At 36.1% G+C, this 15,015-nt stretch overlaps 1 protein-coding gene across 1 annotated transcript; it reads left to right on the top strand.

The window, feature by feature from the left end:
* Positions 1-8,230: 8,230 nt before the first annotated feature.
* LOC128238994 (AP-4 complex subunit beta-1-like) lies at positions 8,231-13,987 on the top strand. Its single transcript, XM_052955391.1, has 3 exons — positions 8,231-8,357; positions 11,638-11,767; positions 12,290-13,987. Exons 1-3 carry the CDS (start codon positions 8,265-8,267, stop codon positions 13,684-13,686), a joined length of 1,620 nt encoding a protein of 539 aa, XP_052811351.1. The 5' UTR covers positions 8,231-8,264; the 3' UTR covers positions 13,687-13,987.
* The last annotated feature ends 1,028 nt before the right edge of the window (positions 13,988-15,015 follow it).

The raw sequence follows: 15,015 nt of genomic DNA, 5'->3' as shown, positions 1-15,015 counted from the left end.
TGAAGAATATAATTTCATACTTTAACAATAATGTTAGTTTACGTACAAAATAAGGTCTTAATGTAAAGTATGTTTAATTTGTGTCCTATATCGGTACATTACGGGGTCAAGTGGTCTAACAATTTCAGAAACTCTTGATATATAAACATGTTCCTAATGCATTGTTTAGCTTACAGGAATAGTATCACTTTGCTTGTTATCCCGTGCCTTGAAAAGGCGAGGGGATATAGTAATGGTAGGCGCCATTCCGTGCGTGTGTGTGTGCGCGCGTGTGTGCGTCCGTCCGTCCCACATTCATTTCTTTGTATCTCCTCTTACATTTCTCATGCCCCCACTTCTCATTTCTCATTTTTAAAAGAGTTATAGCCCTTTGTTTATTTTACATTTAAAATTGGTTTCTTTGCAACTCCTCTTACGTTTTTCATGCGATTTCTACTAAACTTTCACAGATTGATGATCATAAAGTGAAGCAGCGCATACTGTCGGGCTTTTGCGATTCGACCATTTTTGAAAGAGTTATAGCCCTTTGTTTATTTTACATTTATAATTGGTTTATTCGCAACTCCTCTTACGTTTTTTTCTGCGATTTCTACCAAACTTTCACAGATTGATGATAATAAAGTGAAGCAGCGCATATTGACAGGCTTTCCCGATTCGACCATTTTTGAAAGAGTTATAGCCCTTTGCTTATTTTACATTTAAAATTGGTTTCTTCGCAACTCCTCTTACGTTTTTCATGCGATTTCTACCAAACTTTCTCAGATTGATGATCATAAAGTGAAGCAGCGTATATTGTCGGGCTTTCCCGATTTGACCATTTTTGAAAGAGTAATTGCCCTTTGCTTATTTGACATTTAAAATTGGTTTCTTCGCAAATCCTCTTACGTTTTTCATGCGATTTCTACCAAACTTTCACAGATTGATGACTATATAGTGACGCAGGGCATATTGTCGGGCTTTCGCGATTCGGCCATTTTTGAAAGAGTAATTGTCCTTTTTTTACATTTAAAATTTGTTTCTTCACAACTCCTCTTACGTTTTTCATGCAATTTCTACCAAACTTTCACAGATTGATGACTATATAGTGACACAGCGCATATTGTCGGGCTTTCGCAATTCGACAATTTTTGAAAGAGTTATTTCCCTTTCTTTATTTTACATTTAAAATTGGTTTCTTTGCAACTCTTCTTACGTTTATGACTATATAGTGACACAGCGCATATTGTCAGGCTTTTGCAACTTGACTTTTTTTGAAAGAGTTATTGCCCTTTCTTAATTTTACGCATTTCTTACGTTCCTGAGAAACTACCCTTACCATTGATTGGCTTTCGTTACAAAAAATGTCCCCATGAGGCGGGTGATATAGCTGTCTGTGAACCGCTCTTGTTCAAATAGTACTTGGCTGCAATGGTCCGATATCTGATCTTGGTTCCATAGAAGGTTGTATGCCGGCCTGCGTGCCTTTCTGTAGCTGGATGGCCTGATAAGAATATACAAAACATGTTGAATTGATTAAAAGACATCGTTTAACTAGGCCAAACAAGATAGAAGATGATATAGTTTTTTTTAAGAACGACTTAAAAACGTTGCACGAAAGTCATTAGTGTTTAGTATTTTAAAAAGTAAAACAGCTTTTATATCATTTTAATTGCCCAGCTTTAGCTTCTATTAGTAATTAAAGTATACAAGTATATTTTTGCTGAATAACATTGGTACAAAATCATGTTTTCGTTTAAATGTGTCTGTAAACGCTAAATCTATACGACATGTTTACTCGTACCTTTCATGGTCTAGTCGTGCGTGTACTTTTTTGAAAGAACCTTCAAAAAACTGCCCGAATTCTGCAAATGTTACTGTTCCCTTCCCCGTCTGTACAGAAGAGTAAGCTCAGCATAGAGAAAACGCTCTCATATTATACGTCCCTGACAAAGGCCATAATTTTACAGAAGTGTTTTGGAATCTATATTTTTGCAATCAGCGCTAACCACAATTGAGCTGGCAATCCGCCAATATACATAACGGATGGAGGAAAATGGCTAAGGTTGTTTACCTTTAACAACTAGCGACTTCTAATGGGCATTCTCATTTTTACCCTTTCGGTTGCAGATATTGCAGGATTGTCTTTAGCCTTGCAACATAGCCGTACATCTCTGCAATAGTAAGCCTCGTATACATCTCATTTTTTCGCATTTGGTTCTCTACGGCTTCACTAAAATGGGCAACAGCCACCTGTAATGACATTGGTTCAAGAATTGCCATTACAATTGACAAGTTCGTCTGTTTTGATTTTGAAACACATTTCCAAGGTTCATAAGTCATCCACTCTATTTCACCTTTATAAATCGTTCGTCTGGTTCTAGTCAATAAATGATACGAATCTACACATGAAACTTCAAAGTGAGTCCTCTCATTACTATCACTCCCCGTGTAGAAATATTCGTCTTGTAACTCTGGTTTATCGTTGTATTGTAATGAGACTATACGAGTGAATCTTTCTTCCCTACAGTCGTCAGACCCTGCACATATACCAAAAGTAAACCATGCTTTGCTTTCGTCGCGGATTCGATCAAAATGTTTGTTTCGATTTTATGTTGTCCGGTTGGTTGTCTTTCACACTGCTTTCTCCAGTTATTGGTTTGATAATGTTGCATTTCTTTCTCGAATTGGCATACTCTCTTTCCCAAATGTATTCCACGCGTAAATAATGTTAAAAGTCAAACTCTCGTAGTGTTTTGCGGCTAAATTGGCATGGCTGTCTATTTTTTTGTGATTTTTGTTTACAATCATTCCTTTTTTACTCTCGTTTTGCTTCGTGTTCACATTTTCAAGTTTAAAATGACTGCATAGCTCTTCCACCTTCTTAGCTTTTTGGCAACTTTGATTGATCGCTACTAATTTTATTTTCTTCCCATACCTGAAAACTACCTTTTGTTCTACCTCACATTGAAACACAGAAATTGCATTCAGATTATAGTTTTCCATCTGCAAAAGGATTTGCCATTCAACAAACCGATTTGGCTACTACTATTTCTTCAATTACATTATCACATTTATTCAGATATGTATCAATGTTATGTATGAAAGCGATATCGGAACGGATCACATACACAAACTTCCCATTTCTCCAGTTACTCAATCATTTTCGCTTTGGCGTTTTCACGCTTTTTTTGTATTTCCATCATGTTTAAGTAGTGTTTAAAAATAACTTTTAAGCAGCCAAGAAGTTTTTTTTACATTTGTTTTGTCTTAACAGAGAACTCGACTGTATTTGCATCTAACGCGTATTTTTTAAATAATTATTTCAATTCTACAACCGCCGATTTTGTTTCGGAGTGTTAAATTTTCTACTCCGTTAATGAATCTCCTTTTTCAAATCCAAACAAATCAATATCCCCATCCACCTACGTGAAGACCTTGCTTTTAAAGCTTCTTCCCATCAAACGTCACACAATAATATTTCTTAGACAAGTTTGTACGGAACTGGCTGATAACTTGATGTGATATTCCTGGCTTTGTCACTCCTTTGCCCAGTTCCAATGAATATGGGTTGTATGTCCTCAACTCTTTATATATATCTGGAACTTCATCAAGTTTATCTCGGATTTGACCGGGTCGTAGCATCCACGGTTCTTGGTATTCATTAAGAGCTGATTGTTGTTTTTTAAACTGGACATAAAAGAAATAAACCGACCACCAAACAACCTATATCCAAGCTTTCAAAACTTATTTTTCATCAGTGTATCTCATGTTTGTCGTTGTATCACTTTTATACCATATGTAATTACTTCTAGCCAAAGTAGGTAAGCCACATTTTTCATTGGAAGTTTCCGTTCTGATAAAAGCCGAAAGAAATCTAAGATGTTTTGTACATCTCCACTTTCTGACAACACGTTGACAACTTCCGGTAAGAGGGTCATAAATTCATGTAAGCCTTTATCATCAAAACTACTCGAGGTTTGTGATGCCACATTTGGTGTCTGATTGGTTGTATTTTCTTCTATGCCGCCAAGGCTATCAATATCATCTAATGATTTTAGGCCATTTTCGTGATAGTTAATTTCTTTCTCAGTGCTTCTAATTATTTCCTGGTATTTTCTGGATAATGATATTTTGACCTTTTTCGAAGCAGGGGATTTAACTGGAGTGTGGACATTTATATGGTTAACCTTCTGGAATGGCGATTTTATTGTTGAATGTAATCGTGTTTTGACTGTGGATTTTTTTCTACTGGGGGATGCACATGGAATGGGTTTGGCTGGAGAATAGTTTGCCTTCCATTTTATAGTATTCAACAATTCGTCCATTGAATCTATCCACCCTTTGTTTACAGTTTGTGAAACGTACGTGGGCCGCCTCCATCTCCTACAGAGGGACAAGCCATATTCATGGAATTAATTCAATATTTTAATTTCGATCAAATGAATATATATCCATTTCATGTAAGGAATATCATTTGTAATAATAGTTTTATGATGTATGCATTATTGTCACTGTTGAGCGAGTAATTCGAACTATATAAGCATGGTACGATTAATATGTTATTGAGCTGAGAAGAAGTTCACATTAACAACAGCATATATATATATAATTCACGTTATCAACAGCATTTCTTAAAAATTCGAAGTTTATTGCTAGAACTAAGACATTTTACAAACAAATCGTTTTATGAAGGTAATGGTCAAAACTTTTTAACGCATGTCTAACTTCTTTATCATTACTCATTTCTAAGAAATGTATACAAAACAAAGAATCATGGCACACACAGCGTTGCATCGATCTACAAAATTCCGTCAAGTTGAAATTTTGGATTACATCGTTGAAATACAAGCAAATCTAAAATAGTTCACACGTGTAGAAACAGAAAATAGCGTAGTCTTTTATAGGCTAAGACATGTTTTCATATATTTTCTGTCAAAAATAATATTTAGAAATAAACGTCACTTACATGTTTGTTTACTAGAAGTTTGACCCGTGGTGACCAAAGTGCACGCCGGGTAATCATTGGAGCCATAACATTTTGTTATGTGTTGAAAATGCTCCAATGCGTCTTCCGTTATAGTGCCAATGAGTGGAATATGGATGTAAACAGTGAGTATGGTTTCTTATTTTTCATTTTTAGAGGTTTATACGAGTAAATTTAAAAAAAAAATGGAGAATGTGGTTCCACATACATGTAGGAATGGCCATGAGTTGTTCTAAAGGTAAAAGTTCTGAATAAAATTTAATATCTGGTCGTCTAGAACTTGCATAACTTGCTAGACGTTAGTGTTGACAACGTCAAAACCTGAGTATTCTTGAGAATTGTTCTCGTACCTTAGGTTTAAGCATTTTCTTTACATGTGTGTGGCTTTTTATTGACAAAAGGTTGCCGCGTTACAAATTTTAGAACTTTATTTGTTATACTTGCTGCACTACGCTCGATTTTCTGAACGTTGTGGTGCCAATGAATAGTAATTTAGTATGAAACGAATTGTGAAAAAACTAGCAATTTCATGACATGAAAATTAACATTTAACTGAATTAATATCATTTTCGATCTTTTTAAAGTATGACCTACTACCACACAGCTTCGCGGACTTTAAGGTTCATTTGGTGTCTGAGTGAAATGAGAACCCCGTTGAAGTCACGTGATTCCTCACCCTGTAAGATCACTGAAATTATCCTTTACCATGAATCATAATTCTTTGAGCGAATGAACAGTCATGGTCATAGCAAGTTCTTTAGTGTTAGCGATTTGTAAATATTAATAAACATATGATATACCATAAGTCCAAAGCGTTTATGAATAATATGAGATATAGCACTGTATAAAAAGGAAATCTATGAACAAATATTTTCTAGAAAGATGCGTTGGAGGTTGCAAATCTAAATCCTTTTGGCAAACCGTAAAACCATTTTTAACCAACAAAGACACTATAGTAAACAAAGATACACTTCTGTGTGAAAACAATGTGCTAATAAATAATCAAGAAGAGGTGTGTACCATTTTTAATGACTTCTTTGTGAACGTGGCTAAGGATATTGGTACAGAATCCATTGATATAGATGAAAACCACCCAAGCTTAATTTCAATATCATCAAATCTGACATGTAACGAGAAACTCGGCTTTAAACCCGTAGATACTTCTTTTATTAGCAAACAAATAGACAAACTATCTGCCAAAAAGGCAACCGGCCATGATGGCATTCCTGCCAAACTACTTAAATACTCCAGAGATACAATTACTCAACCAATTACAGATATGGTTAACATGAGTTTTTCGTCTTCAGTCTTCCCAGAGACTCTAAAATTGGCCCAGGTGACTCCTATCCACAAAAAGAACAGCACATTAGACAAAGGCAATTACAGGCCAGTGAGTATACTCCCGATAATGTCAAAAATATTTGAAAGCGCCATTAACACTCAGCTAACGGAGTTCTTTGACCTACATTTTAATAGTTCACTTTCTGCCTTTAGACCGGGATATGGCTGTCAGAGTGCCCTCCTAAAAATAACTGAAGATTGGAAGAAGGCTCTTGATGATAACAAGTGTGTGGCAGCGATTCTGATGGACCTTTCTAAGGCTTTCGATTGTCTGCCTTATAACTTATTACTGATGAAACTTGGTAGTTATGGTGTCACTGATAGTGCACTAGAACTCATTTCTGATTACTTAAGCAATCGCAAGCAAACAATGTGTGAAACTTGGTACAGAAATAAGCCCACTGAAACATATCTGTAAAGGAGTACCGCAAGGATCCATTTCAGGTCCTGTGCTTTTTAATATATTTATCAACGATATTTCAACTTTATACATAGAAGCAATCTGTATAATTATGCTGATGATAATACTCTATCATATAGCGACAAAAACATAGACAACGTTGTCCAAACTTTGGAGTCGGATAGTAATATATTAATACAATGGTTCTCAGATAACCATATGAAAGCCAACCCCGAAAAATTTCAAGCCATTGCAATAGGACACAAAACTAAGCAATAGGACAGAAAACTAAGGACCGAAATATAACCTTTAACTTGAATGAGACAACTATAAAATGTGAAGACAGTGTCAAACTCTTGGGTGTCACAATAGACTTCAAACTTAAATTTGATGTCCATATTTCAAGCATTTGCAAGAAAGCCTCAAGACAGCTTAATGTTTTAAAGCGGATAGGTCATAACCTTTGTAAACTAGGAAAATTAAACATATATTACTCATTTATCCTATCAAGTTTCAATTTCTGTCCAATTACTTGGCATTTTTGTGGCGAGGTGCATACTAAGAAGCTTGAAAAAGTACAAGAACGAGCCCTCAGATTCATATACAATGATTACACATCTGATTACCCAACACTTTTATATAAATCAATGTTGCCAACTCTCAAGCTTAGAAGGTTAAGGTCCATTGCTATAGAAACCCATAAAATTATCCACAAGCAGGGTCCAATGTATCTACATGACTTAGTGGTAATAAAAGAACATTCCTTTAACTTTAGATATAAGATGATGGCTGCTATCCCAACTGTAAGAACTACAACATATGGGTGCAATTCTTTCCGCTCCGGTGCCCCTAAACTCTGGAACTCCCTTCCACAACATTTTAGGGAAGAAACTAATTTTAATCATTTCAAGAGTTTAGTCCGGGCATGGAGCGGAGATAACTGCAAATGCTCATTTTGCATATAAGAATGCTGTCATATAACATGCTGTAAAATGTCTTAATCAAAGATATGTTGCATGGGACCTCGCGAGCTTAGACTGCCTAGGCAGCTGGTCTCTTTCAATGTGTCTTTGATTTAAATCATGTTAATTAATTGTGACTTCTTTTGTTTTATTTCCCATGCTAAATGCATTGTCGTATTACCTTGTGATTCGTATTTTCGATAAACTTATGCTATCAATTATGCTAATCTACCTACATTCTATATATAGTCTAATGTCTTTCAACTGCCAAATACGTTTATGTGATTTTACTATAAGAATTATTTATTTGTTTCAAGTGTACATACTGAATATTATTATTTGCATGAACTGATGTGTGTGATATATTAGTTACATAAATTATGCTATTTATTTATAATGTCGGTCAAAAGCTATTCATAGCTTATGTTAAACTGTTGATGATAGTACCCGACAATAAATAAATATTGACTTGACTTGACTTGTATTGAAACAGGCAGCATATTAGTCCCCAGCTGGTCGCGTGATTTCAATTGGTGGTGTGTAACCTATAAATATAGTGATAAATAACCGTTGACAAAGTGAAAGTAGGAAGTTGAAAATGGAGAATATTTCGCCTGATAACATCTTGATGCAGCTATCTGATCCAAGAAACTTGGCAGATGTTAGTCGATGCAGATATTGTTTATCACTTGTAAGCCCCACTTATTATGATTATAAAGCACTTGTATAGTAGTTTGCATTTGTCATATATTTTCACGTGACAGTTGCTAGATAATATAATGTTATTAATTAGGTGATTTCATTATGGCCTAGTTATTTGTCCGAGGTTGGCTGTATTTGCCTGAGCCCGAAAGGGCGAAGTCAAATAAAGCTGATTGAGGACAAATAACTGGGCCAATATGAAATCCCCTAATTAATAAGTTTTTTACTAATTAACTATTACCATTTTGGTTAAAAAAAATCTTATAACTTATCTTTAGTTCACATTGAAGCCGTATTCTAAAATAATAGACGTGTTATACGGGATTCTTCCAATCCCTAACGTCTAAACGGGAATGTGCAAAAAACGGGGGTGTTTTAAAAATATTGAAATTGTTTTAAGTGAAGTATTTTATGGTTGAAATTGATCATAAAGAGTTATATTCATATTTAACCATGTAAGTGAAATGTTATTTTGCACTAAACAAGCATTTAGTGCATTAAAACAAGTTGTTTACCTTTCCAATAAAACGAAAGCTGACTGACACAGACAACAATTATGCGAAGGGGAACAACTCGATACAATCGTAATAGCTCGGCCTCCTCTGACAAAGCTTCGAGATAGACCTCGTTATACAATCGTAACAACTCGGCCATGGCCGAAATGTTCCGAGCGATTTAAAACTGTGCCCTAAAGCCTTGCAGTTGCCCTTCATGTATATATCGTTATGTTTTGACAGAATGAAATGAAAAAAAAACGTCAAACTCATAATTATAAGTTGGATTTTTATTTTTTTTTGTACGGAACTAATATAAAATAACATTATCTGGTAATATTTCTTGTTTTTATGATATTTTATAGACGCTATATGCTTTAACCCGGAATCCTGATCGGAACAACTACCCACTTTTGATACTAAACAATTTGTACGTGAAGGATTTGCCATATCAAAAATCTAAAAAAAATCCGTCAACGTACAATTATTTGGACTAATTGAAGCCGTATTTATCCCTTATTCATTCATGGTGTCTGCTTTTCTAAACATGACTTTGCTGATTTTGACATGCATCCTTAAAGTGACATTGCACATACTTATGAATAAAGCATCGTACATTGTAAGCATGTCTATTTGTCTTAATTTCTTAAATCATTTGCCAAAACATCAAATGTTTCACCTTTGTCATCCATTTTGTCGGTGAACAAAATCTTAACCCTTAGGCTGCTGAAGGCGATTTTAAAGGCTTTGCAAACAGCTTGGAACCAGAGTTACTCGGCGCCTGGTCAGGTTCCAAGCTGTTTGCCACTCAGTCAATATATCCCCAAAAATTTAAGTAAATTGAAAGAAATTTAGAATAAACCAGACGACATTTTTGAGCAGACGACAATTTTCCCAGCATGCAAAGGGTTAATAGTTGTATAATCCACCAACGGTTTAAATACAACTGCAATATCAAACCATACAAAGTGGTTTAATCAATCAATTGGTTCAAGTATTCCAAATAGGTATATACCAAGCACAAATTTTTCAAAACAGTCGAAAAACGGAAAACAAAATGGCTACCTTTCAAAATATTTTCCAGCATATTTCTCATACAAGGCGAGTTTCGACAGCCTATGAAAATAGCCCATTTTTCAAATCCTTTATTAGGTGAGTTTTGTAGCAAAACAAAACAGAGGAAACTCTTAAAAATTTAGCTGAGTTTTGTTGATATTGGCCAAGTTAGGTCGATATTGAGCAAGTTCTGGCATATATTGTCTTCAATTGTCTGGTATTGGTACCACAATTGTCTCTGTATTTCGTCAAATATGTAATAGTTGATTAATAATACCACATACTTAGTCATTCTAAAATGCCGTCAAGGCTTCTTTGTTTTTATGATGTTTAGCCTGTCCAGGAAGGTATTTTAGAATGACTAACTACATACTATGCCATATACTATTAATATATTAATACTAACATCGACCTATAAACCTATATATATATATATATATATATACGGACATATTATTAATAATATCTGTCATGTGTTCCCGTTTCGGATAGAAAAATCCGACCCGAAGGCACCTGCGTTGCCTGGTAACGAGGCTTGCCGAGTAACCGGCTATGCAGCGTGCCCGAGGGTCGCATTTTTCTATCCGGAACGGACACACATGATAGATATTTTTCTAGCATACCTTAAATACCATTTTTTGTGAAGAAAAAACATAAGGAAGCACGTTTTTGTACATTTCACCAAAAAGCGCGTGCGACGATGTTTACTGACTTCATGACGCGCAGTAATTTGTATTCACTGCATTCCTTCGCTATCACGTCTTTTAAGGGTTATTTTGTTTTGTTTTTAAGGAATAAGTTCATATATTGAAATGGCATAACTATGGTTACATTTAGTGTTTAATAATAGAAATTGAAAGTATTACGTCACAGCGCGTGACTCATCTGGCAGGGGGGATGCCAGATGGAGTTTTCCAGCATGGCTGAAATCACCGGTAATGCCTATCCGGTGTGCTAGAATACATTGTACGAAATTGGCGCTGACCCTACCGTTTTTATAGGCAGTTGTAAAAAAAAGTGTGAAAAGTTTAAGTGTGTGTTTTTATATATAGTTTAAATCCTTGGATACAGAAGATTATGCACCAGTCAATGGTAACCATGGCCCTCCCAGGTCCGGGGATAGCCAGGAAAATGGGCTTTGTTTGTACCTTCCAGGTGTCCCCGCAGTGCCGGGTGAATGCAGTGGTTTTGTCTTCGCATCAAATATAGCGGGGATGGGCCTTACCTAGGGTCCCTGGGGTGCGGGGGCATTTGGAGGGATTTTACCAGCAGTTTGTCCCCGCAGCAGGGGAGATTTTACCCGGGCTTGGCTATTCTCCAGACCTGCGGGGGCCGTGGTTACAACTGACTGGTGCATTACTTAAACACCATTCTCCAATGATGACAATTACGTTCGTATATAAAGCTTAATAAAACAAAAAGGCCTACCTACCTGCTTTTGAAAAGGATGTAACCCTAACCAAACCATATTTTTGGCCTTATCAACCACATGTTTCTGTTTACATAAATTTCAAGTTTTGTGTACTTTCAAGTTTTGTGTAGTTAATCAATAGTTATAGTTAACTAAATCATACTGCTTTGACTATGGTTGGACATTGTCCTTCAATGTTGCCTTATTTCGTTTGCTTTGAAGTTTACCCAATGCATTCTTGTACTAAAATAAAATACTTGTTCCAAAAAAGAATAAATAATGCCATATTCTGTTGATGTATTTTCAAGGTGCTGCGTCTGTCCAGCCTCCCAGAATCCACAGACCTGTCCATGTTTCTGCCCCAAGTTGTCAATCTTATGGCGCACTCAGACCTGATGGTGAAAAAATCAGCATTCACAATACTCACAAAAGTATCCAGTACGTCTTATCATTATTATTAAGTTCATTTTGTCGAGCCCACTTGCAGTGAGCAAGACATAATTGTTACAATGGGGTTTCCGTGTTTCTTCGTGATTGCGTGCATGAATCTGTTCATCAGGACTGAATTTGTACGGGTTGTATCTTGAACATGCATTATAGGATTTTCAAAAAACTTTCCATGAAGGTTTATCATAATGAAGCAGTGTGTCATGCACAATACCCAGTTCTATACATCAAAGTTCAAGCTCAAGGTTAATGGTCAAAGGTTGAAATGATCTATGTCTGGGCTGTATCTTGACTATCCACTATATGATTTTCAAAAAACTGAATAAGTGACCATTCTTTACATTGGTTGAATTGATGTGTTGTTAATTTGTCATTTTTATGGTATTTACATGAATAATCAAATAAATACCAGTAAGATATTTGAAATGTTAATAAATAATAGGAATTGTTTTATGTGTTGTAAAATGATATCATTCTCATTCCAAAATTATTTTATCTGATATTTTCTTAAAGGTTTCAAGTCAGAGTTGCTGCTTTTGGCTGTGAACACCCTGTTGAAAGACTTGCAAGACAGTAATCCAACAATCCGAGCGCTTGCCCTGCGGACAATATGCTCCGTTAACCATGAGGCATTTATAGAGCACAGACTTCAGTGTGTGTCTTTGGCTCTAGGGGACTCCAGTGCCTATGTTCGCAGAGCAGCGACTGTGGCAGTTGTATCTGCCTTCAGAGGAGACATTGATAGTGTTAAAGATGCTGGCATTGTCAACAGGCTGTATGAACTAATAAGAGACTCTGATCCAATAGTTGTGGTGAATTCTTTGATGTCACTGGAAGAAATGTTGGAATCTGAAGGTGGGGTTGTCCTCAACAGAAAAATCGTTGGATACTTACTAAAAAGGTTGGATTCCTTTACTGCTTGGGGAGTTGGATATGTAATGAGAATTTTACAAAGGTATAAACCAAAGACAGAAGAAGAAACGCTTGATATAATGAATGTTCTTGACCCCTTTTTAGACAATAACTGTACAACTGCTTCAATGCTTACACTAGAGTTTTTTCTGCAGTTAATACAGAACATGCCACATTTGAAAGACGATGTTTTTCAGCGATGTCAAAATGTCTTCCTCCATGTCTTTACATCTGGAAACACTGAGCTAACATGGTGCTTGATACAGTTTTTTCAAGCACAGAAGGAGCATACAGACAGTATAAAGAAACTGTTTCTTCAGCATTACAGGTCCATATTTTGCAAGCAGAAGGACCCTGTCTACTTGAAAGAAGAAAAACTGAAATTTCTAGCTGAAATCATCAATGAAGATAACTTTTCAGATATATTGGAAGAGTACATACTACATAGCACAAACAGGGTGGCTAGTGTTTCCCTCTGTTCTATAAAATGCATCAAGAAATTAGTCATTGAATGGCCAGAGTTAACTGAACCACTTTTGAAAGCCTTTACAAAGCTGCTTAAAAGTGATAAAAGCCATGTTGTCTCCAATACACTTCAAGTTCTAGTCACTCTACCTCACAACACTCTCAAATCCCTTACAGACATTTCATACCAGGTATGTGTCATTGCAAGAACCCTTCAGGATCCAGAAGGTCAAATCTCTGCATTGTACTTGCTGGGACACCTAGATGATGGAGGGGTCGACTCAGAAGTACTGTACTGCATTGAAGACTACATTGAGCAGTTCCCTGACCTAGATATTCAGGTGTGCAGCCAGTTGCTCCATACCAGTGTCCAGTTGTTCTGTGGTCAGCCTGCCAAATATCAGCCCCTTCTTGGAGGACTTTTGGACCTGTGTTTAGGAAGAGAGGATAATGACCTGACAGAACAGGCATCCTTTTGTTACTCAATTCTGCAAGATCAGCAAAAGTCTGCAAGCAAGGTTTTCCTGGGATGATGTGCAAAACGTGTTGTAGTGATATAAGGCACCATATTTACGAACAGTCTCAAGTCAGAGATGAGACTCTAAACTTATAATCTTCAGTTCATTGCAAATTTCCTTCAGAGCATTGGTGCTGAACTTTGCATTATTCCTCAATTATATTACAATTTAAAAGTTTTACTATTATTCATTATTTACATAATTATATTTTGTAAAAGGAATGGAATATTTGCTATTAAATAGAATTGTTTAGAGCTGAGACCGCCAATTGAGACTGTTCACAATCATGAGCCCAGAATAAAATGTTTAAAGTGTGGTTACTCTAGCTGATTTTATACTTTGATTGCCAAAAGGTCAATCTCATGAAGATTAAGCTAAAATTGGTTTTAATATATGAATTATAGGATTTAAGCAAGTGCATTATTTCAGTTAACTTATTGGTCTTCAAAAGACAAGAAAATGGTATAGACTTTGGATAGATAAGTCAAAGTTTTGTTTGAGTAAATATATTTATTTTAGTCATGTACATGTAGGTATGATCCAAATTAGAGGACATGTCAGGCGAGTCTTTGGTCAATCTTGCCTTTTTCATCCAAAAATAAGACTAATTGTTAATTTCTTTTTACCAAGTAAAAGGTCGATTTTTTTGTGTTCTTTGCTTATCAGCTTATGGATATTCATAAAAATTTTAATCACCATCATTGACAAGTAAGTACATGTAAATTTTTGAATCAGTATATTGTAGTGGCGCAGTATACAAGAACGTTTAAAGCCTGCTTGGGGTGAGTGAGACAAAGGGGTCATGTCGGAATATAGCTCATGAGCTGTTTCTTGTTTCCGACATGAAATAAACATTCTTGTATCTGGTAATGGCGGTTCCGTGTTTGTCCGTGCGTGCGTTCGTCCTACTGTCCATGTAATCATGCATTATAGCATTTTCTAAACATTTGTAATGAAGGTTGACCATGATGAGGTGGCGTGTCGCGCACATGACCCAGGTCTGTACCTCACAGGTCAAGGTCACGCTAAGAGTTCAAATATCCGGGGTTTATCCTAACCATGCATTATAGGATTTTCAAAATAACTTTCCATGAAGGTTTATTGTGATGAGGCAGTGTATCTCTCCGAACGGACATTTCTGTCGAGCCCGCTTGCGGTGAACGAGACATAGTTGTCACAAAGGCGGTTCCGTGTACATGTATGTCTGTGTCAGCATCCGTGCGAAAAATAAACACAACGAGCTATCAGTCCGTGTTTTTGACTAAATCGTCCATCGCAAAAAATAACCACTACAGTGAAGAACCATTGACCATTTGAAAAAATAGGAAAATCGAAAATGTGTCG

The sequence above is a fragment of the Mya arenaria genome, chromosome 6 (genome assembly GCF_026914265.1).
Source record: "Mya arenaria isolate MELC-2E11 chromosome 6, ASM2691426v1".
In the NCBI taxonomy this organism is placed as follows: Eukaryota; Metazoa; Mollusca; class Bivalvia; order Myida; family Myidae; genus Mya; species Mya arenaria.
The sequence above is the reverse complement of the archived record's forward strand: the minus strand, read 5'-3'. Positions and strand labels throughout refer to the sequence as shown.